We start from the raw sequence: 21,287 nt of genomic DNA on the forward strand, positions 1-21,287 counted from the left end.
AAGCAGTATTTTGTACAATGACAGGAGCCTGTATTTTGTATAAAACAGATTTAATTTTTTTGTTGTTTGATTCTTTAATAGTCATAGTCATTTACACAGCTGCATGGTAGAGTAACACACATTCATCAGTAAAAAAGAACATCTTTGTATATTGAAACATTTCAGACACAAAAGATTTACATTCTACAATGCAATTGTTAATAATATCTTCAACGTTATTTACATGACAGAACACTGTATGCAACAATTGGCTAGTTGTCCAGATGGCAGATGGAGAAAGTTGACAAAGAGCTGTATGTGGACATGAAAATGAGTGCGTATAAAAATAAAGTAGAACACACAGATTGCAAAGGCATGACACTGTCACAAGGGTCTGCTTCACCAGTGTTTCAATTGTGTAGTAGAACCATAAAAGATGAGCAGAGGACGAGAAGCATGTAATGTAAACAAGGAGCTAGCACATGATCTGCGCGTCTGGTTTTGACCTCCTAAGAATACTGACAGTCACTCTGGCTGACACCAAACGAAAACCTACAGAGCGTAATAAGCTGCAGCTGTGAGGGTCCACTCAGGAGACGAGCAGGGTCAAGCACAACAAGCCCATGGAGGAACGTATGAGAATACCAAAGAAAACATTGGAATTAGTCTGTCAGAAGCTTTCAGGTTGAAGAGCAAGAAGATCGTGGCCAAACAAGTAGTTACAGGGCAGGGTATTTTTGAGTTGTTGGTAACTTCAAGTCTTTTCAAGGAAAGACGCTGCTTGAGGTTGCCTATCCAAAGAGCACATGTTGTTTATCATCTTACATTTTCTGCTTTTCCTTCTGCTTTAGATGTTTTCAGTTGCGTTACATATTACATCTGAAAGCAGACCATTTGATCAAATCCCTGGGCTGCTTGCCCTAGAAGATTTTTCCATTCTAAATGTGTTTTCACTTATTTCTGGATCCCTGAGCTTAAGAGGGCTAGTGCTCTCTGCTTGTCTCCCATCACCACTTTTTCTCGCTCTCCTGTCTGTCTCATCATACATTTCCAAACAAACGCTATAGCTTCTGATAGAGGGAGTCTTTGACGAGGCAGTGGAATCACCTGCCAGTAGAATATCAGGTAGATGCCTGCCAGTCATTCTTCTGACTGAAAGGTTGCTTCTACAATGATAATCTGCACAACACATACGCTGAGCACCACATTTGGACACCTTAATGCAGTACACTAATATATGAGTTGATCCATTGGTGTTGCTAGCAACAGTGAAATGAGTCATCGTAGTTAACATGAGCCAGACCTCTATATTAGCAGGAATATTAACCAGTGTTTTAAAATGAAGATAGCACCATTGACTACAAACAATAGCAGCTCTCTCAGTGTCTCCAGCTTAGTGGAAATGCCTCACAGAGAAGGCCAAAGAGAGATTTGGTCCAAGAAAATGACAGCATGTTCATACCATTGGAGTGATGTGAACACAACATAAGTAGAGATAACTGTTAAAATCAAATCATACAATTAGCCAACATGCCAACACTTATACCTATTTACACATCCACAGTTCTATGTTCTTCTCTTTAGGACCTGACAGATATGACATGATGTGACACCAAGCAAACAAACGTACTAGACAGTATTGTGATTTGTCTGTGAACATTTCAAGTAATAGTTAGGAGTCCGGTTTTCCCCCAAAAAAGGGAAGATGTCCAGTGAGTGAGCAGTGAACAAGTCCCTTGACATCACACTCATTTCAGCACAGCTCACCCAGTCAAGAGAAGGCACTGAGGAAGGAGGAAGAACAGTCGAGACCAACGCCCACGGTGCGGTGAGTGACAGGCGCAGACGCAGAGAGGAGGAGGGGCTTCGGTTGTGATAACAAGAATATGCTCGCTACATGACAGTCCATCTGAAACAGTGCTGTCCAGCGCCACAGGTAGCAAAAGGGAACTCTTGATGGGAATCTTCACTTTTGCAACATAAAGGCATGTTTCTGTACAGGGAGAGAGGTGTGTCAGTGAGCAGTGTGGGCCAGATATAGCACACATATTACACACACTACATAGACAAGCCTACTATTGGACACTTCATTGGCACCTAAGGGTGAAATACCTTGTTGTTCACGGGATACTTTCATGCCTGTGTAGAGGAGCTCTCTCTGCGGGTTTCCAGGGTACTGCGGTACATAGAGACACAAACACATTTATTGGGTTTAACAGCACAGACAGCACAGACCTCACATCTTCACTGTGGCACGCTAATCAATCTAGCTCAATACTAGCAATTTACTCGCAATTCAATACTTCTCACTCTTTCACAAAGGCACAACATCATAATACAATTTTATCTGGCTCGGACGACCACCGTGGCACACAGAAGGGCCGCGTGCTGCCAGATACTGCCTACAACAGTCACCACCGTCACACACAGACACACAGCTATTGCCAGGCTGTGGGCAGACGAAAGAGTGTCTGTGTCTCAAAACGGTTCCTGTCTCACTATGTCAGCCTCAGGCCTGGTGAAGATTTAGGAGTGAGATATCCGTCTCCATGCTGGTTTGGCACGGCTCGTACTCCTCGTCTCCTCCGACTCCTGACGACCAAACTACTCCCTCTCACTCCGGTCTTGCCCACCTCCTGTATCTCAACCTCACTTTCCCTTTTTCTCTTGCCCACCTCCTGTACCTCAAACTCACTTTCCCTTTTACTCATGTCCTCGTTTGGTACTTGTCCAGGTGTTTATCTCATTGCTGTGTAAATCCACCGAGAGGGAAAAACAAGAGAGACACTCACGCTTGATGGTGCCGCACAAAGTCTGCAAACTGCCGGTCCTTAGCGTACAGCTCAATGATGCGTATCCTGTCTTGGATTTCCTGCAGAGGCACATGATGTCAGCCAGGGGAGAACATTACATCACATCACAGCACAGGCAGATAAACTATCAACTGAACAGGATCTGGCCCAATCAAATGTTGACATTTCACTCAGAGAAAAAAACTACAATGGCTTTCTTAGTGTAAGGGAGCAGTAGCCAGATGGTTACAGAAACAAGCTTGTAGCCTGAGAGTCGCCGATTCAGATCCTAGTCGGGAAAATCTGAGTCAAGTCAAATTTCAGTGGATAAACACAGGTTAAAAACTAAATAAGAAGAAGAGGGTAAAGGCTTTATTAATGTGGGATGCACACACACCTCCTTGGTCAGTTCACTGTTCTCATAGATGTGTCGTATCTCCTCGCTGCTGAAGTCGGTGGAGGCCTCGCCACTGGCACTGCTGTAGACGGGAGCCTCGGGGTAGCGGCGGTAGTAGTGGCTGTAGCCTGTGGTGGCCTCACTCTCGTACATGGGGTTGTACTTGGTGGCCCTCTCCAGAGAGGGGAGGCTCTCTGCTCGCCTGCGGAGGAACACACACACAGAAAAATCAGTCCGAATGTAGAGGTCACTTTGTGTCAGTGGATAAAATGGATATGATTGCAAACAGACACATGGTTGGACACAGGATTTTAGCATTTGTTAACATATTAATCTGGGATAATTCCTTTTCCATTGACTTGATGTATCAGGAAGCCTATTGTGTTAGGTGTTCAGGCTTTTTGGATATAGATCAACACAATATCTGATCACTTAATTGGCTGAGGTTAACACAGGCCGCTCTGGGAGCCATGCCAGACACACAGACACACTGAGATGGAGTGAGGAATAGTGGACAGATACTATGTCAGTGTGTGTGTGCATGTGCAAGAGAGAGAGAGGGAGAGAAGGAGTAAAGGAGGACAGGAGGAGAGAGATGCCTAAGATGAGGGAGGGAGGAGACAGTGCAGTGGCTAATTTGGGCTGACTAACCAATGATACAGATGATGCAGTCACAGGATGTGTCTCAGCTAACTCTGTCCCCTCATGCCTAAGAGAATACACCAGACCTCATGCCTTTCATCTAAAGCTGTCCAAACTGTGCAGACACCCCACTGAATTCAAGTTTTGCTGTTCATTATTAAACAGAAAAGTAAAGTTTGTATTGTCATCGGGGATGTAGTGGAGGATAAACCCACCTGAACTCAATTTATCCACTTTTTTTAATTTGCAGGAAGAAATAGTTTACCCACCTTTGTTAATTCATAATATATATCATACTAAAGTAGCATGAAACTGATTTAGGTTACATGAGGATATGGTATTTTAACAGAAAGGAAAAAACTAAAATGTTTACTTCTAAAAGTACAATTGATTTTGTTTATATTGGGTTAAAGTTTACCCTTCTTTTTATGTACCACTGCATCACTGATATCAAAACATAGTAGACTACATAATTTAACAATGGAGAGAGACAGAGTATATCAATAATATATATCAAGGCTATGTTGTTATTTAAACTTGCCACACAAGAGCACAGAGTCTCTTCTGTTCTAACTGTGGCTAAGTGAGACACACACACTCCTAACATCCGTGCCCTTCATTCCTAAAGTTAAATTACACTACTGCATCTGTTCTGTGTTTAGATTACTCGTAAACAAAGTCGCATGCCATGGATAAGATGCCGAAGGATCAGCACTAATCATAGCTAGCGGAGTGCGCATCTCTCATATGGTGTTTGAGTGGATCTGGCCTTTATGAAGAGCTTTGCCTCACCGTATGGGGTCCTCCGCCTCATCCTTGTCATATTGATCCCGTAGTGTCCTGGCCAGGAAGAAGATCACTCCGGAGGCCACCAATAGGAAGCCGGCTACAGAGGCAATCGCTATGCCGACCACCAGCGGCTCTGATACGTACTCTTCGCAGTGCTCTCCTCGGTACCACCAGTTCTCCCCGACACGACACCTAGGATGACGATGGACATTTGTCAGAACAAGGTCAAGAAGTCACTTGCGCGAAGACTAAGAACAGAAGAATGGGTTGTGTGGTCCAGGTCATAGGATACATGTTTACATTCTTTAATCATTCAGGAGAGCAGAAGAATAAAACGTTTCGGCACTAGGCCATCACTGTTCTTCTGTCTATTCTTCTTTTTGAGCGTGGACTAGCACAATGTATTTTGTCGTTTGTCAGAACAACACACAAACACGATCATGGAAAAGAAACCAACAAACAGTGTTGTTTATTAAAAAAAATCCCCAATTTGCATTGTTTGTCTGGGTCTCATTTCTGTTTGTGAGAGGCGATGTTATGAACATGGTTTTGTTCAAAATTGCTGCATTTTGAGAAAAACATGTTGCATGAAATTTATTTATTTTATACAGATGATTCAATCCGCAAAACTGTTTGTATTTTGTAGGCACGTGTGTTCAGATAATTCAGAACAACATGTCTGCAATCTTAATGTATGCGTAAGTGTAAGAGCATGTATCACTATTTTATATTACTAATATCATGTTTTGGAATAGAACTCTTGTAATGTTTGTTTCCTGTCTCCATGCAACGTGTTAACTCTTTTGGTTGGACGGTGTGAAGTAAACAACAGTCCTGCAGCATCTGGAACTGCCTGCATGTTTTATGACGTGGTGGTGAGTGTGAAACAAGAGGTCCAACGCTCAGCTTGGCACACAGGATTGTTTATGCGTCTGTTCATAATCATTCCAGTTACAAAGCATGCCGCATACAACAGCCTGGAGAAATGTTTTTTGTCACCAATTTGAATTATCAACACACCAACATACAGACACACATTCACACATGATCATCATGAAAGAACACACAAAAAGTTAAGTGCATATGTCTGTAATCGCATGGACACACCCACACACACACACACACACACACATACCAGACCTGGGTCAAATGTATTTGCAAATAATTCTTAGCATATGTTTAGACGATTATAAGAAAGTGTGGGGAAAAAAAGTAAGATCCAAGGCACTCTGAAAATCAATTTAAAAGCCTTTATTCTATTTGGTTGGTCATGATTGTAATTCATGGGGCTGAAACACATTGGGCGCAGCTTTTAACTTACAATTATGACCAACCAAAGAGAATAAAGGCTTTTTAACTGTTTTTTGGAGTGCCTTGGATGTCCTTTTTCTCTGCATAATTACCAGAGGAGCCTTTTATTTTATCCAAAGAGCAGCCAAGCCCACACACTTTAACATTAGAAGCTAAGATGCATTCCAGCCTCCTGTCTGAATTACAAGAAAGTATTTGAGAATCAGTTTGGTATACCTTTCTGTGATGGACCACTAACCTGTCAAGCTCACTAATACACACACACACACACACAACGCATTTCCCTCTCTTCATCTCCTTAATCCCGCCCCCAGTGCACCCACCTGCAGATGGCTCCCTGGCCAGGGATGATGTCACATTTGCCGTCATTGAGGCAGAAGTCAGTCTGCAGGTCACAGATGCTCTGACAGGGCAGGCCGTCCACACTGAAGTAGCCAGCGTTACACACACACTCCGCCTCGCCCGACCACCGATTCACCTTACACTCCGCATACTCGTTACACGCCTGGAACTTACAGGGGTCCGCCTGGTCACCTGGAAATAAAAAGTGTTTGGAGAAACCATAATGAACAGGATCATTATATACTGCAGCTTTTTTATAGTCTCATCAGAATTATTAGAGTTTATAAGAGGTGGGTAAAATTACTGAGTCACATATACAAGCTGAAGTCATCTCTATTGCTCCCAACATCCCATAGGTTTAGAATTATTGATAATCATAGACATACATCAATTTCATTCCAAAATGAGATATTGACCATTTGAAAAAAGCGACACCTACTCTTACAAAATAATTGATGAAACAAACTTCTTTTTAAAAGGATAGTGTATAACTGATGTTCAGTGCTAAAACAAATAAAAACTCTTACACAAAGGATTCTAAATATTTCAGATATCAAACAATAAACTTAAGGTAATGATTGTTTTTTCCTAAAATGTATAATATACAGACACACACAAAGTACTTTCTCCTTGTTTTGTGCAGTATCTGCCCTACTGCATGCTGGGATACAGCATTGTGCATTAGCTGTGACTCACACCAGATTACGACAGCTCAGTCATAATCGTAAACACAAGCATGATTCACTGATTTTATGAACGGCCGACTATAATCTGATTGACTGATGGTCTCACACACTGGTCTGAGGATAGATATCTCACGTGAGAGAAAGGAACAAAAATGCGTATAGGAAACTTCATGCTGGGCCAATAACTGATCCATATTATAAATAAGTAAATATGATGAATACACATACTGTAACACCAGACCTGCTTATTGAATCAAAGGGTGGTTAATGCTATGTGTTAACTTGGCTGCTGTCCAAAGCCCTGATTATCTCATCCTAGTTGATGTGACCATGACATTTGTCCACTGAGACCCCAAGTGTCCCCAAAGGCTTTTAACACCTGCTTTCCCAGGCCTTTTCAAACATACACACACACACACACACTCACGTTTTTCCAGAGTGACTCACTGCAGTGTTATTTTACCATGCAATGTTTTGAGACTACACAGACACCCATTAAAACACATCTGACAAAAGCCTCAACCAACTGATGCTTTCATAATTGTTCTCACCACCATTCACACCACTTATATAAACACTACACAGATGTGTTTGCCTCATACCACACTGTACAACAGAGGACCCACACCTGACTCGACGTCCAGCGAGTACTTATCGATGGCCAGGTTCATGGTCTGGTAGGCTGTGTTACAGAAGTCCTCCAGGATCAGATAGACGGCACTGGTGACGCCGCGAGGCACCGGCTTGCCAAACTTCATCCGGCTGTTGACCACTATGCTCCCATTCCTGAAGTTGAGGATCTCCAGGTTCTGGAAGTTGCTCAGGTTGGACTGCAGGTAGGGGACAAGCTGGGGGGAGAGAGACGGAAAAATGTGAAATTTCATGTCACAAATAGAAGTCTTTAACACCACACTAGGAATAATAATAAGCACAATAAGTAAAGATGAGTAGTTTACCAGTTCTAGGAAGCGTTGCTCCAAAGCCTTGTACTCTGGGGAACTCTTATTGAAGAGATCGTCAGAGAAGATCATGTTGGTCACCCTCAGGCTGAAGAAGACCATCAGCGCTCGTCCAGGGTTAACGGGCATGGCGATGCTGGCTCGGTCCGTGCCGTGCGCCACACCGGACGGAAATCCGCTGCTGCCCTCCTCTGTGTGGTTGGTCACACCATAACCATAATGAACCACGTCATAACCCGGGTCTCCATCGGTGATGTCAGCCAAGCCTACCTCGGAGGTCTGGACCTGGGGGATAAAAAAGGGCGTTGGTTTTGGATTGATAGTTCTTACTTGAAAGCAAAATGGCTACAACAAGACTGTGTGTTCTGACTTGCATTGGTAGAAATGTAAGCAATAAAAGGAAAAACACTGCAGTCCTTCTATTTTAAACACTAAAACTTGGTGTTAATGATATCCAATGTATTTGCTATTTTTTTGGGGACAGGAAATATCAAACCTTATTCCATTATTTCTTTTTACCTCCACAGTGATAGAGATGTCAGGGTGCCACTCAACGACAGGTCTAATATCAGAGATACGGGTGAAAGGAGATTCCTTCTCTGGAGACAGGGCCGTTGGTTGGGCGGGGCTTGGGGAATCTGTGGCTGGTGGCTCAGGTACGTCCTTGTCGACCAGTAAGATCTCATCCTCTGTAAGATCCTCCATCGAGATCTCCGGAGCTTCTGGGGCCTCTTCCTCGACAACTGGAGCTTCAGGTGCAGCCCCTTCCGGCACCAATTGCCCCTCTTTCTCTGTTGCTACCTCCACAGTATCCTCTTCAACTACAGGCTCCTCCTCCTCCTCATATTCAGATGGTTCAGGATAGGCCAGCACCATATTGATGGCTGCGTCGTCCTCAGGCTGATCTGGGGGAACCTCCTCAACAGCAGGTGGAACGTCTGGGATGTTGAGATCTTCTGCTGTGCCCTCCACGGAGCCATCGCTGACAGGTAGCAGACCTACTTCTGCTGGCTCTGACTCTGAATCTATACTCTCCTCCACAATCTCAGGTGCTGGGACCAGTGCAGCCAAGTCTTCCTCTTCAACGGTCTCTGTCGTGATGGTGGAGATCTCAAGCTCCTGTGGAACCTCTGCCGCACTGAGAACGACCTCAAGCAGGTGCTCCTCTCCTGCCTCTTCCACAGTCGCCACGTCTTCAGCAGCAGGCCCTTCTCCCACTGCCACATCTTCCACGGTTTCCTCTTCAGAGATAGCATCAACCTCTACGGCTACCTCTTCCTCAAGAGTTTCTTCCTCTGCTGTGGTTGTAGATGGCCAGAGAATGTCCTCCAGGTCGCCTGTGCCTGAGCCAGAGGCCTCTATTTCCACCGGTGGTTCAGGCAGTGTGACAACCTCTGGCAGCTCAGGGGAGGGAGGCTCAGCTGGGAGCTCCTCTGGTGGGGGTCTCTCTTCATCGGGGCTCTGCATAGCGTCCTCCAGCAACAGGCCTTCCTCCTCAATGCCTGGAAAAAGAAAGAGAGCATTGTGGAAAGGGGAAATGATGAGGATGCATATGAAAAGAGTAGATATGAAAACAGGGGGGGGAGAAAGAAAGCAACAGAGCGTGAGAAAGTGCCAGAAACTACACGTGAGTGCGTGTGCAGGATCAACACTCACTGTCAGCCTCGGGTGCTGCGGTGGTCAGGACAGGAGCAGGAGGCTCGGTTGCACTCTCCTCCATAACGATGACATCATTCTCCCCCACGGCCGCTGCCTCACTCTCGGAGGCCTCAGACAAGAAGTCATCTTTGTCGACATCCTCAGTGTCCCCTTCCAGGGCATCAACCACAATATTGACCTGCATTCCCAAACAGACTTTGTAATAATCTAAACCTATTAGCACTAGTCCATTTCTATACAAGCAGGCAGCCCGTTCCTCCTCATCATAATTCACACAACTCACAGAAGAAAGCATGACAAAAACTAAGTTGAATCTAAAATGTTCCAATCCCAAATCAAACCAGGGCAGCACAGGGTGGCCAAGTGCTTCGGTGGCACAGTAGCTATGTGCTCTTGCCTGTAAATCAATTACTGATGAGGAATTTGCCAAACTCTCCCAATCCATATAATGACTCCAATTAATCACTTAGCTACAAAGTGAACAAGCAGACCCAGCAAGGGCAATTCTACCTCTGATTACCATCAAACGGCACACTCAAGACCACAAGACAGTACAAATAAAGATGTGAAATGATCTAGACAGATATAGATGGTAGTACTTGTCTCTGACCGCACACATATGCGCTGTCTCTCTTCTTGACTCGCTGTGGTGTGCTGCACTGTAACCCTTGCCCCAGAATAGCAGTGGATTATTACAGCAAAAGCCAAGATAATCCTCAAAGCCTTGCTTCATCCTTTACCTGTACTGGTGAGCTCATCCCCCTACCTGTATTGGTGTGGATAACACCACCAACCAGTTACTAGTTATCTAAACCTCAAACATACTACAACTGTCAGATTCCACAAACTCATTTAGCAACGTTGTGAAGCTCAATGCAGCAGGATAGCCTAGAGATAGATTGTTGTCATGAAGACTGTTGTTGTTGAGATAACCAAGTGACTCACCGTGGCTCCAGCAGTGGTGTGGACAGACTCAGGGGACTCGGACACTGTGGAACCATGGGAGAAACAAACATTACTACAAAGTGACACACCAAAGACAAGAGACGCTAAACAGCCCAAATAAGTCTTCCTGTATCAGTGGCTACAGTATCCTCCTACTCAGTCAGCCACGATAGACTTTAAACTGTGTCAACAACAGACTATCCCTGTGACCACCACTGACAGTCATCCTGCTGACTGTGCATTTACCTAAGGGGTAAATACATACGAATCAGCACTCAGATCTGGCCCTGATATCAGCTCTTTTGGGCCAAAGCTATTACTGCATTACCACCAAAGCTGAACACTGCAGCCAAGCCGTGCCTGTAAGTCCGCAAGCACACATGCCAGGCAGCCATATGAGAGTGTTTAGCCCTCCTATCACATGTCCCGGCCTATAACTAATGTGGGCATCAGATGGCATCCATCTTCAGAGAAGCTCGCTAACACAGTAAACTAATGACACCCATTCTCTCAAAAACATGGTCAGGGAGAAATCCCACAGATGGAGGAGATGGTAGAGTCATTATAACAGCCTCCACTTTCTTCAATTTGCTGGAGAGGGGCCTTGGCCAGAAGTGGGAGCTAGCTAACCTACTTACTGACTGGCTAAATCGAGCAGATGGAGTGATTTAAATCTAGATGTGTGCATTTGAGTGTGTGTGTGTGTGTGTGTGTGTGTGTGTGTGAGAGAGAGAGAGAGAGAGAGAGAGAGAGAGAGAGAGAGAGAGGTGCTTTCAGGACTAGCATGGCTGTGAGTTAGGAGTTAACTAAAACATCCACTGGATAGAAGCCAAAATAATGGATTGAAGTAAAGCAAAAAAGCTGGGGGATCAGATTCCAAAAATCCTTTTGGCTGAGCTCTATTAGACAGACCATTTAATGATGAGGATTTAACTGTAGCGCAGAATAAATATACAGTTCCTATAACTGATGACTCTGTTATTTGTTCATTAAAAATGGCCCACTTTTGAGTTGAAATGCCTTATAAATATGTCTCTGTCCTCTTTGACAGCAAGAGCAGATGAATAAGAAACAGATGAGACTATTAAAACCCTGGAATGTTTTCTCAAGTGGTGTAGCGTATGTTGTAATATCAATGCTGGATCTATGGATCTATGGTGCGTCTCTATTTGATATGACATTTGGAATTTTGCCCTGCCTTGCATGCATTGCCATCGCCGGTGCGTTCCCAAGTGGCTTCACTGCCAAGCCAAATAAATAAATACCTGTGATGGTGGCATGTGTGTGTTGCGCTGGCCATCGTCTTACCCCTCTCCTCCAGCTCCTCCGTTTGCAGCGCTTCGGTGATGTAGTGTCGGACCTCGCTGATGGTGTAGACCACGGTGGGGCGCTCCTCCACCTCATGGTAGGAGTTCTCCACCCGGTTGGACTGCAGGGTCAGGTAGTCCAGCTGCTCAGTGCTCACCCCCGTCCCGTCCACCAGCACTGTGACCGCATAGTCCACCACCACGCCATCCAGCCTGGAGACACACAGTAGCCCCATCCAGTCCATATACTGATCAGTCCCTTCAAAGATCATTCTTCATTCATCATACGGTTTAATTAGAATACACTACCAGACAAAAGTTTGGACACACCTGATGATCTTAAAGCCATTTTGATCTAAAGGCTTATGCTTAAATGCTTTAAATTTGTTTCTTAGACAAATATAAATAGTGAAGTTGATACCTATGTATGAATTTCCATCAAGGCAAAGGGCGGCTACTTTAAAGAATCTAAAATATAAGATAGTTTTGAGACACTTTTTTGGTCACTGCATTGTTCCATTTGTGTTATTTCATAGTACCGATGTCTTTACTATTACTCTAAAGTGTGAAATAGTGAATAGTAAAAAAAATAAAGAAAAATGTGTGTCCAAACTTTTGACTGGTAGTGTATCTATCGCACAAGGGGGATTTTTTTAACCTTTATTAATTGCCCAGCATATTACACATTAATATTTCACATTAATACAGTTCTACACATTCACACCTGGGACCTGCCCAGTGCAACCACAAACCTCTGTTGTTGGCCGCTGAGCAACTTCACTAGAGCAGTAAGGGAGTTAAGTGCCTCACTCAAGAGCAGATGCTAAAGGAGGGGAGAGGTTTCCTCATTTTCCACCCAAATTTTCCCAGTCAATACAGCACTGTACAGTTTGTGCTGTATCTAAACACTAATACTTTTAAGCTGTTTGCCAGCTCATCCCACTTTACATTCAGCTTCTATACTCGCAGTAAGCGACTGGAAAGTCTCCTGGATGCGAGCGCCGTTCTCTAGAAGGATGAAAACTGCTCAGGCATTACTTTGATTTAACGTCCAACCTGCTAAAAGAGTTGTAGAATGCTCACAGTTGACTGATGGCCCGACTGATTTACTCCTGCTTGGAATGCCGAGTGTGATTATAGGCCAAAAACGGCCGAGTCAGCACAGTGATCAATATCATCATAATAAACATGGAAACCTCACAAGAGATTCCAGGCCTTGGAAAAAGCCATCTATCAGCCTTCATTTGACTACTGGGAGCCCTCCACTCTGACCTAGTTTGTTGGGCTCTGGCGGACGGCTGAGCACGTGCCGGCCTACAATCGACACCGTTTAGAAGCAGATCCCATTTTTCCCCCATTAGCCACACACACACACACACACACACACACACACACACACACACACACACACACAGCTCTACCCCTGCTGTGCCCTGTGATCCGCACTTAGCAAGATTGCCCACAGCTTCACTATGGACACATGTAAATATATTCTTTCAATGTATGTGTGTTTGCACAACTATGAGGAAAAGTGTGGTTATCAACAAAATGAGAGAGAGTATTAAGCACATGATGTCTAAAATCCTCTCTGAGATTAACTCGCCAGTAAGGGAAACTGAAATATTGGTCACAGCATTCCCCTCCCTCTCACTGAGTCCTCCCATCTCTCCATTCTGGCTCATTCCCTCACTCCATTTCCCTCTGTCTTTCTTCATTTCTCTCTCCACTGCTGTCTTTCACCCTTGTCCCCCCTGCCTCCCCTTGCTCTTTATCTTTCCCTCTCTCCCTCCATCTCTCCATCACTCTTCCAGAGGCTGATTGGTGTGGTCATAAAGCCCTGATAATCGTCTCTATAGGAGAGCACCTGCTCGCTCGGTCTGGCCCCTCCTGATCCCACTTAACAGGTGAGTGACCGCACTAAGACCATTAACACAGGCAACCAGTGACACACCTTCACACGTGCCCACGCTCACAGGTAAACACAGCGTGATGCGCAGGTGACTGGCCTAGGGAATGGTTGCAAGGGATCTGTGGGCTTAACTGTATACTGACAGGATGGGAAACACCAGAGGATACCCTTCTGAGAACTATTCAAGGTCAAACTACCACACAACGATCAGACAGAGCCTGTATTGACGACTCACCCTTGGGCGTCCTTCTGAGGCCTGCGTGAAACAAGGAGAAACAGTTTGATTAGATATATCTATAGAAAGCTAAATACTGTAATGACGTTTTGCTGCAAATTCCAGTGGTTTTGGCCACAATGGGAGGACAGCTTTCCCCGTCCAGCCACAGGACCACACACTGACCTGAAGTCCAGCACAGAGACACTCTTAAATGCAGGAAGCCCCTCCAGAGCGTCCTCTATCTGTAAAGACAAACATCTCCACATGAGACTCAGCAACCAGCCACTGTTGGAGTTTGTTAATAAGTTGGGGGGGAATAACAATAAACTTGCTTGGCCAACTGAAGGTGATTTATTGTTCCAACTGTGCTAACCTTGTTGAAAGTAGTTGAAAGGATTGGAATTTCTTGTACTATGGCCCAGATCTTTAGCGTCGAGGTCAACTCACAAGGTAGACTGGCTCGTTAGTCTACTAGGTCTGGCTTCTACTCACTTGGAAAAAACCAATAAGTATATTGTTCTGCTGACTCACTGACCCAGTTTATTCATTCCAGCTCATAAAAGGTGCATAGAGAAAAGCCCCCTGGGCCCGTCCTGCATCCTCCTATTATCTCCTGGCTTGTCCTCCCCTCCCTCCCTCTCTACACTTATCTGCTACCTCTGAGTCTTAAGTCCCTGTCCTCCCCCTCCGTTCCATGTCCTCCCCACATTTTTCCACTGTACAATAAAGCTGGCGGAGAGTTATAATGTCTTCAAGGCACGTGAGTTTGTGCGTATGTGGTGTGTGTGTGTGTGTGTGTGTGTTGATATGTTGTGAAGGAATATACCTGGGAGATCTCAATAGAGAATAGAAACCAGGTCAGAGATTAGGAGCAATGTCTTCCCTCCAACTTTGTCAAAACATGTACATTACACACACACACACACACACACACACAAACTCTTCAGCAGGGCAGATGCTTGCCAACATAGGGGCGTGAACCCAATGAGTGTGTGTGTGTGTGTGTGTGTGTGTGTGTGTGTGTGTGCACATTCATATGTCTAGATGACTGCCAGGGAAAAGTCAATAGGCAAAAATATTGCATTTTCCAAGTACCTGTAAATTTGCTGAAGTTGTTCTCCAAGGTGAATGTACCTGTGTGTATGCGTGCGTGTGTGTGTGTGTGTGTGTGTGTGTGTGTGCATGTGCATGTGTGCATGTGCGTACGTTTATCTATTCCCAAGGCACATCATAAAACTGTACTTTCAGCACATACTTATTTCACTAATGCCAAATGCGTACCATAAAGTCCAAGTGTTTTTTGAACCCCTGCCTAACGGTGTGGGTTTAACTACTGCTGCTGTTACAGCGCGTGTTATTAAAACTAACAATGCATCCATCACAGACCATAAACAAGGAGATACAGTGGGTCAAAGAGGAGCCAAGATAGGACTAGGGGGAGACATAAACAGAGAGAGACTGAGGGAGACCACGCCAGAGACAGATAGAGGCGAACCTTTTCAGTAAACTGTCTGTTGAGGGTTTGGTATCGGAGGCTGGCTGGTTCCTTGAGCTCCTCGCTGAACGTCTCTCCGGTCAGCAGGATGCTCAGCTGCACCACCTGCTCCAGCACAGGGGGGGTGGGAGACGCCACGGCAATGTCATTGTCCAGCTGCGCCAAGGGAAAGAGATAGTCACAAAGCAGGTAATTGTGCAGATATGTAAAACATTACCCAACCCAATCTGTTAACATTACATGTGTGTGTGTGTGTGTGTGTGTGTGTGTGCACACTCACTGGACTGGCTTCTGTGACTACAGCAATGTCCTCCACCTCTGGGATGATGGCTGCTGCCTCCTCCCCCTCTTCACCACCAGCTGTGGCTTCTGAGTGGTTGGGTTCAGGTGTAAAAAGGGATTGTTGGTTTATTGCGAGTGGAAGTGAGCTTAAACCTTTGGCAAGTGCCGTGATTTCCGATGGTCATTAATATGGATTAGACTGTCCTGACCCCGACTACTCTCCAAAGCTCGGCCTGGACTGGCATGAAGCCAAGTTCACTCACTCACCACACACACAAAGACACACTAACATACTGTGTGAAACCAGGAAGCAAGCAACCAGGCGTGTAGATATACACACAGGTAATATTGTATACTAGATAATGACTTGACATAGAAACAACAATGCTCATACACAGATACAGATAGAGTAGTTACAGAGTAGTTATACCAAAAGCACAAGACGTCCTACAGCTAAGAGCCTTCATTAGGGTTACTAGCACAGTCAGCAGAGACACTGACCTTGCGTAGGACTCTTAGCTTCTTCTGGGGTCTCTGGTGTCGGAGTGCTGTAGAACAGTGAGAGATTTTCTCAACATTGCTGGATTCCCATTACTCAATAAACTAATGCATAGGATGAAGAGCAAATAGGTTTTAAAGGGTGCTGCATAGAGAGATGCAGTCGCACCATATGTGTGGGTAGAAGTGGGTTCTGATAAACGTAGGATTTAAAAGTAGGAAGCGAGTGTAGAGCTTGGATATTGGCATCCAAGTCTAAGTCTAAGTCTCAAGCAAGTGGAATGGGAACAGAATCAAATGAATGAATCGGGGATAATATGAACAGGTAAGGTTGAAGAGTCTTCACAACCTTACCTGCACATATGCAGCCAGGACCTGGTGGGCTCACTACAGATGGAGAAGGAGGTGGTGAGAAAGAGAGAACAGCACATTGGGAAGAATAACACACAGACGCAATAATAAGACCAAAAATAATGACTGAAATAGTAGGTAAGAACTGCGGAAAAGGGTGGGCAGTTTTCTTTACCTTTTCAATGCTTGCAGGTGCATTCGCTGGAAATGAAAAAAATGGAAGTCATGAGCTATCAGCTTGATGCAGAGTAGTTTATTATGTTCTGTATTGCTCCCAGACCCGCACCTGTGGAGAAAGAACTTGTATACTCACGTTTTTAATCACAGCGTGGTGCTCCTGTGATTGGCTGAAGTAGCTGCCAATATCTTGTGCCATAACTGTGCCCTCTTGGCATTGGCTCATCCAGCTTTGGTACTCTTCCTGCTCTGGGAGGCGATCCCAGAAGATCTTGAAAGCCTCCCATACTGTCTCCTGGCACACTGGGCAGAACAAAAGACCGAGAAGAGAGAATTTACAGCAAACAGACAGAACTCACAAGTATCCACAGCAATGTTTCCTAAATAATTTTTCACTGAATGCAGTACACAGTGTTGGGCTGTGTTGGGTTCCTCTAGGCTACGTAGTCCACTCTGCCTGTTCAGAGGCGGGGGAATCATATTATCTTTGATTCCTTCAAACAATGGCTGAGTGTTTGGACTCTAGAAGGTCAGAGGAAGTCGAAGCCCAACTCTACCTCCACTGCCTTGCCAACTCCATGACATAACTCCCTCCTATGAGTCAGCCTACTGGGCACTAAGCCAAAGTTGGTACAGAGATATATGCTCCAATCTTCTTCATCAACCAGCGCTGTCTGTGAGGCCTGAAACTCCACTGGCCACCATCTCAGCCAAGTCTAGCTTACATAAGAAACCTCACCGTTTCACCATCACAGATTGTGGGGCTCCTCTTGGCACCAGGTAGCTGGTCCATGTCTACAAACTCTGGCTGCCCAGGAGCTCAGTGAGAATCACACCTTGAGCCCTGTCCACCCACACATGCACACACACTGAAGATTAACCCCACCCCGACCCTGAGGGGAAACACAGACTCTTCCTCAACCAATCAGAGATCAAAGCTCACTGACTCAAAGATCTCTAAGCCCTAAGCCTCTCTCTCTTTCCCTCTCTCTGCAGACCGTCTGTTTGAAGAACAACTGTTTAGAGCATTTGACTTCTAACTCGCCCCTTGCCCTTGTGTGGTGCACTGTGGCACAGTTGTCTATATAGACTTATCGTTACTTACTGTACTTACCATGCTTCTGTTTCTTGAGCTGGAAGCTTACCTATCGTAAAGTGGACCACATGTCGGTTTGGTTGAGAATCTCATAAGGCCTAATCGCCTAATGGTACCCACACAGACTGGCATTTTACTTCTTAACCCAGCTGGAACCCTTGCTGGAAACGACCTTGCCTACAGGACTTTGCATTCCCTGCACATTCTCCACATTGGATGAATTAAAGAAAAATGACTTGGGGACATGCAGGGAAACGGCATGAGTCATTGGGATGAGGGGTAAACAGAGAGGTAGTGAGGGGAGAGAGGAGACTGGGGCAAGGAAGGAGAGTGGAGATACTTTCAGAAAATCAGTGGGAGTTTCAGTAATTTTTCTTGCTGTTGAACTCTTTTTCTGCTAATGCTTGTGTTTCTTCATCCCTTATCCAACCCTGAAGACGACATTACGACTGTATGCTATGTAGTTGATTTCCTGGCATACGTGTTCAGTCTTACCTCTGAGGTGAAAGTAACTCAGATGGTTTGCAAAGACTTGCTGAGCAGTCTCTTGTGCGCACAGTTTGACTCCGCTTGGGAAAAGGATGTTACGCTTCCGTCGAGAGACAGCTCCATGGCTCTCGTGAGACACCTTGACATCAGATAACTGAATGATGTGTGGATACAGCGGAGGTGTTATCTCATCATTCACGTTAGGTTGCTCCTGACTATAAGGCAGACTCAGGTAACCCATGGAGGAACCTTCCAATGCTGCACCTGGAGTAAAGACAAACACAGTTAAGACTACTGTCTTGACTATGCTATGGAGTGGGGAGTAGTGGGCGACAAGCTTACTGATTAAGCTGTAAATACATACCTGTCCTTATGTCCAAAAATATGACTGCAAAACCAAATACAGCAGTGTAGAAAACACATTTCCACGATATGTGACACATGTTAAATCCGTGATTGTTTAAATCCGTGGGCTTGGAAAAGGGTCAAGTCTCAAGTCTTCCTCTCAAGTCCTGTAACTGCAATGTGAACAACTTCTTGCAAGTTTGCATAGTTCAGAATTCTCCAGGCGAATCGGAATAACAAGGTCCCTGTGCAGAAATGATTAGATGATATAATTACATACTGGTTTCCTGCTTTCCTCCGTGGCTGCAGAGAGGTGTGTCCCGTGGTGCTGGAAGAACAGCTCCTGGCTCAGGTAGTTAGGCAGATGGCACTTGGAGAGAGGGGGGATTTTTTTATGCTCTCTAATCCCGTTTACTCTAAGCCTTTTAGTGGAGCTCGCCAAGAAGTTACTGGAGTAATACTGGGAAGGGAGGGTACTTAGTGTGAAGGAAACGTGGACAGAGAGAGGGGGGCAAAGGCCGCAGAGTGAATCAACAGCAAGCAGAGAGATGCTTTAATACATACAGATATTAGGAAGAAGAATGGGATCCTTCATTGATCCCCTTAGGGAAATGGGTAGGGATTCTGTGTCTTGCTCAAGGACTCTTCAGCAAACATAGGGGCTTGAACCCAGGTCATTCAGTTGAAGGACAGTTTCTTTAACCATTAGGCCACCCTGCCACCCAATCAGAAATATCACTCACCATGAGGTCATCATGATTGTCACTGGTATGTCTGCTGTTCTAAATGGAAAATAATAGCATGAATCAAAAGGCACAAGGCTTTCTTGTCCATTTCCCTCATTCTGCCATAAGCTGAAGAGAGCTGTTCCTGCTCCCAGTGACGTCACCCAACAGCAGGTTCTATGGTAAAAAAAAAAATCCAAAATCATGAATGATATGTTGGGGAAATGCTACACATATCCACACATAGCCCTCACCATCACCACCCACATGCAGACACACAAATCACATTATTATGTGTCAGGTAGGTCTAGCAGCTTGGAAGTGCTGAGCTGAGGGGCTGCAGCTGAAATCCTCTCAGTATGTATAGATTCACAGAAGTGAGAGTCAGGGGCTTAGACTGAAGTTGCCCTTTGACCCCTAATTCTTTGAACATCCCTTGGGATTTACCCTGTTTTTAAAAGCTAAATCTTCCTCCTCTCTTCTTTAATTAACTGCATACTCATTCTATATGATCCAAAGATAATGCTCATCGAAATAAGTTATACTACCTCAAAGTTTTTCCTCTGCCTGGCCATAAACACAACCCTAAACCCCTTTTATTTGAACTGGGTTCATTTTCTAATGGCTGATGATGTACACAGTCAGTGTAATCCAACCTTCTCATGGCTTAATTACAGTGCAGGTCCTACACTTCACTATTCAATCCACTAGACACAAGCATGTGAAAGAGTTAGTGTCACACTGGCCTAGAACTGTACGCAAGTTACACAACAGTGAGAGCAATACAAGGTAATGAGGGTTAACACGGGTTAACAATGGCATCAGGAGTTCAACAGGCAGACAATGGCAGTTAATGACCTTTGTACTGTATGTCTCACCTCGTTATAGAGAGAGAATCTATTTATTTCAACCCCTGATGTAGAATATAAGAGGCGATGCACTTGTGTGGATATTTTGTTCCCCCATGTTCCCCCAAGATGTGTTTTTAGGTCCAGTGCTCACACATCTATGATTTTTTTAAAGGAAGAGCTACAAAATATTATCAATCTTTTGACCTACAGCTTCAAATGGTATCAGATGGCCTAATGGCCTTCTTCATGGTGCAGGCTTCTGGCCAAATACCTGGAGAGCCAACTCTATTGTGCTTATAGGTGCAGCAGTTGGCCATACAATGCACCACTTTGTAAGGCCCACTGAGCTTTTTATCCTGTAACCTGAGATCATTGACAGCTAGCAGGACAGCCAAGTAGGCCTACATGGCACTGGCTCCACTCTGCCAGTACACAGTTATGTGGCCATCCTTGGATGAGAGATTTCAGTGAAGCAATGTGAAGAAGTCTTCTGCTTCTAATATCACTTAGTATTATGTATGATAAATACTGTATGTAGACAGTTTAAGGAGGTTGCCATCCATAAACATTTTTGGAAATGTTGCAGAATGGGAGGGGGATTAGAGGGTCAGAAAAGGACTGTGAGCCCAGCTGACAGACTGAGACAGTAAATACACCTAATCCGGCCATGTAACCCTCTGAACAGATTATATCAGCAAGCATTATGTACAGACTTGTCCAAATAGAGCCTTTCTGCATATGAGAAACAAAGATGGCTACTGTAGTCAGGAAGAGGGAGATGAAGGATAACGACAAGAGTTTCTAGATTAGGAGCCAAAGAAAACTTCCAGTACATAGGAAGGAATGAATCAACTGGTTTCAACCTCTCTGTTTTAGTTACTGGAATCTAAACCTCATTTTGTTACGAACACAAATTAGGAAAAGAGGTCAGGACCACACCTAAATATTGTCCAATCATTATTTGTTATGTAATACAGCAACAAGAACATACTGGTCTTGTTCAGTGCAAATATCAAGGCTTGAGGTTCCAGAGATAAAAGCAGC

The 21,287-nt window shown here is 44.8% G+C and overlaps 1 protein-coding gene across 1 annotated transcript; it reads right to left on the reverse strand.

Annotated features, from left to right (window-relative positions):
- Positions 1-2,092: 2,092 nt before the first annotated feature.
- impg2a (interphotoreceptor matrix proteoglycan 2a) lies at positions 2,093-18,563 on the reverse strand. The gene is made up of 20 exons (XM_071919240.2): positions 18,329-18,563; positions 16,874-17,040; positions 16,736-16,761; positions 16,564-16,596; positions 16,213-16,259; positions 15,710-15,798; positions 15,430-15,585; positions 14,118-14,176; positions 13,953-13,973; positions 11,810-12,021; positions 10,502-10,545; positions 9,554-9,734; positions 8,417-9,399; positions 7,895-8,182; positions 7,567-7,786; positions 6,234-6,444; positions 4,603-4,791; positions 3,169-3,370; positions 2,772-2,851; positions 2,093-2,155 (listed from the first exon to the last, which is right to left on the reverse strand). Exons 1-20 carry the CDS (start codon positions 18,561-18,563, stop codon positions 2,113-2,115), a joined length of 3,486 nt encoding a protein of 1,161 aa, XP_071775341.2. The 3' UTR covers positions 2,093-2,112.
- Between the last annotated feature and the right edge of the window lie 2,724 nt (positions 18,564-21,287).

The sequence above is a fragment of the Centroberyx gerrardi genome, chromosome 10, assembly GCF_048128805.1.
Source record: "Centroberyx gerrardi isolate f3 chromosome 10, fCenGer3.hap1.cur.20231027, whole genome shotgun sequence".
NCBI classification, from domain to species: Eukaryota; Metazoa; Chordata; class Actinopteri; order Beryciformes; family Berycidae; genus Centroberyx; species Centroberyx gerrardi.

Excerpts from the sequence above, each read along its gene's own strand:
- impg2a (XM_071919240.2), bottom strand. The coding sequence starts at position 18,563 with ATGGGTTACCTGAGTCTGCCTTATAGTCAGGAGCAACCTAACGTGAAT. Across the intron at positions 12,022-13,952 it reads CCTCAGAAGGACGCCCAAGG|GCTGGATGGCGTGGTGGTGG; the intron begins GTGAGTCGTCAA and ends GTGTGTCTCCAG. Across the intron at positions 3,371-4,602 it reads GAGGCGGAGGACCCCATACG|GCGAGCAGAGAGCCTCCCCT; the intron begins GTGAGGCAAAGC and ends GTTCCTCCGCAG.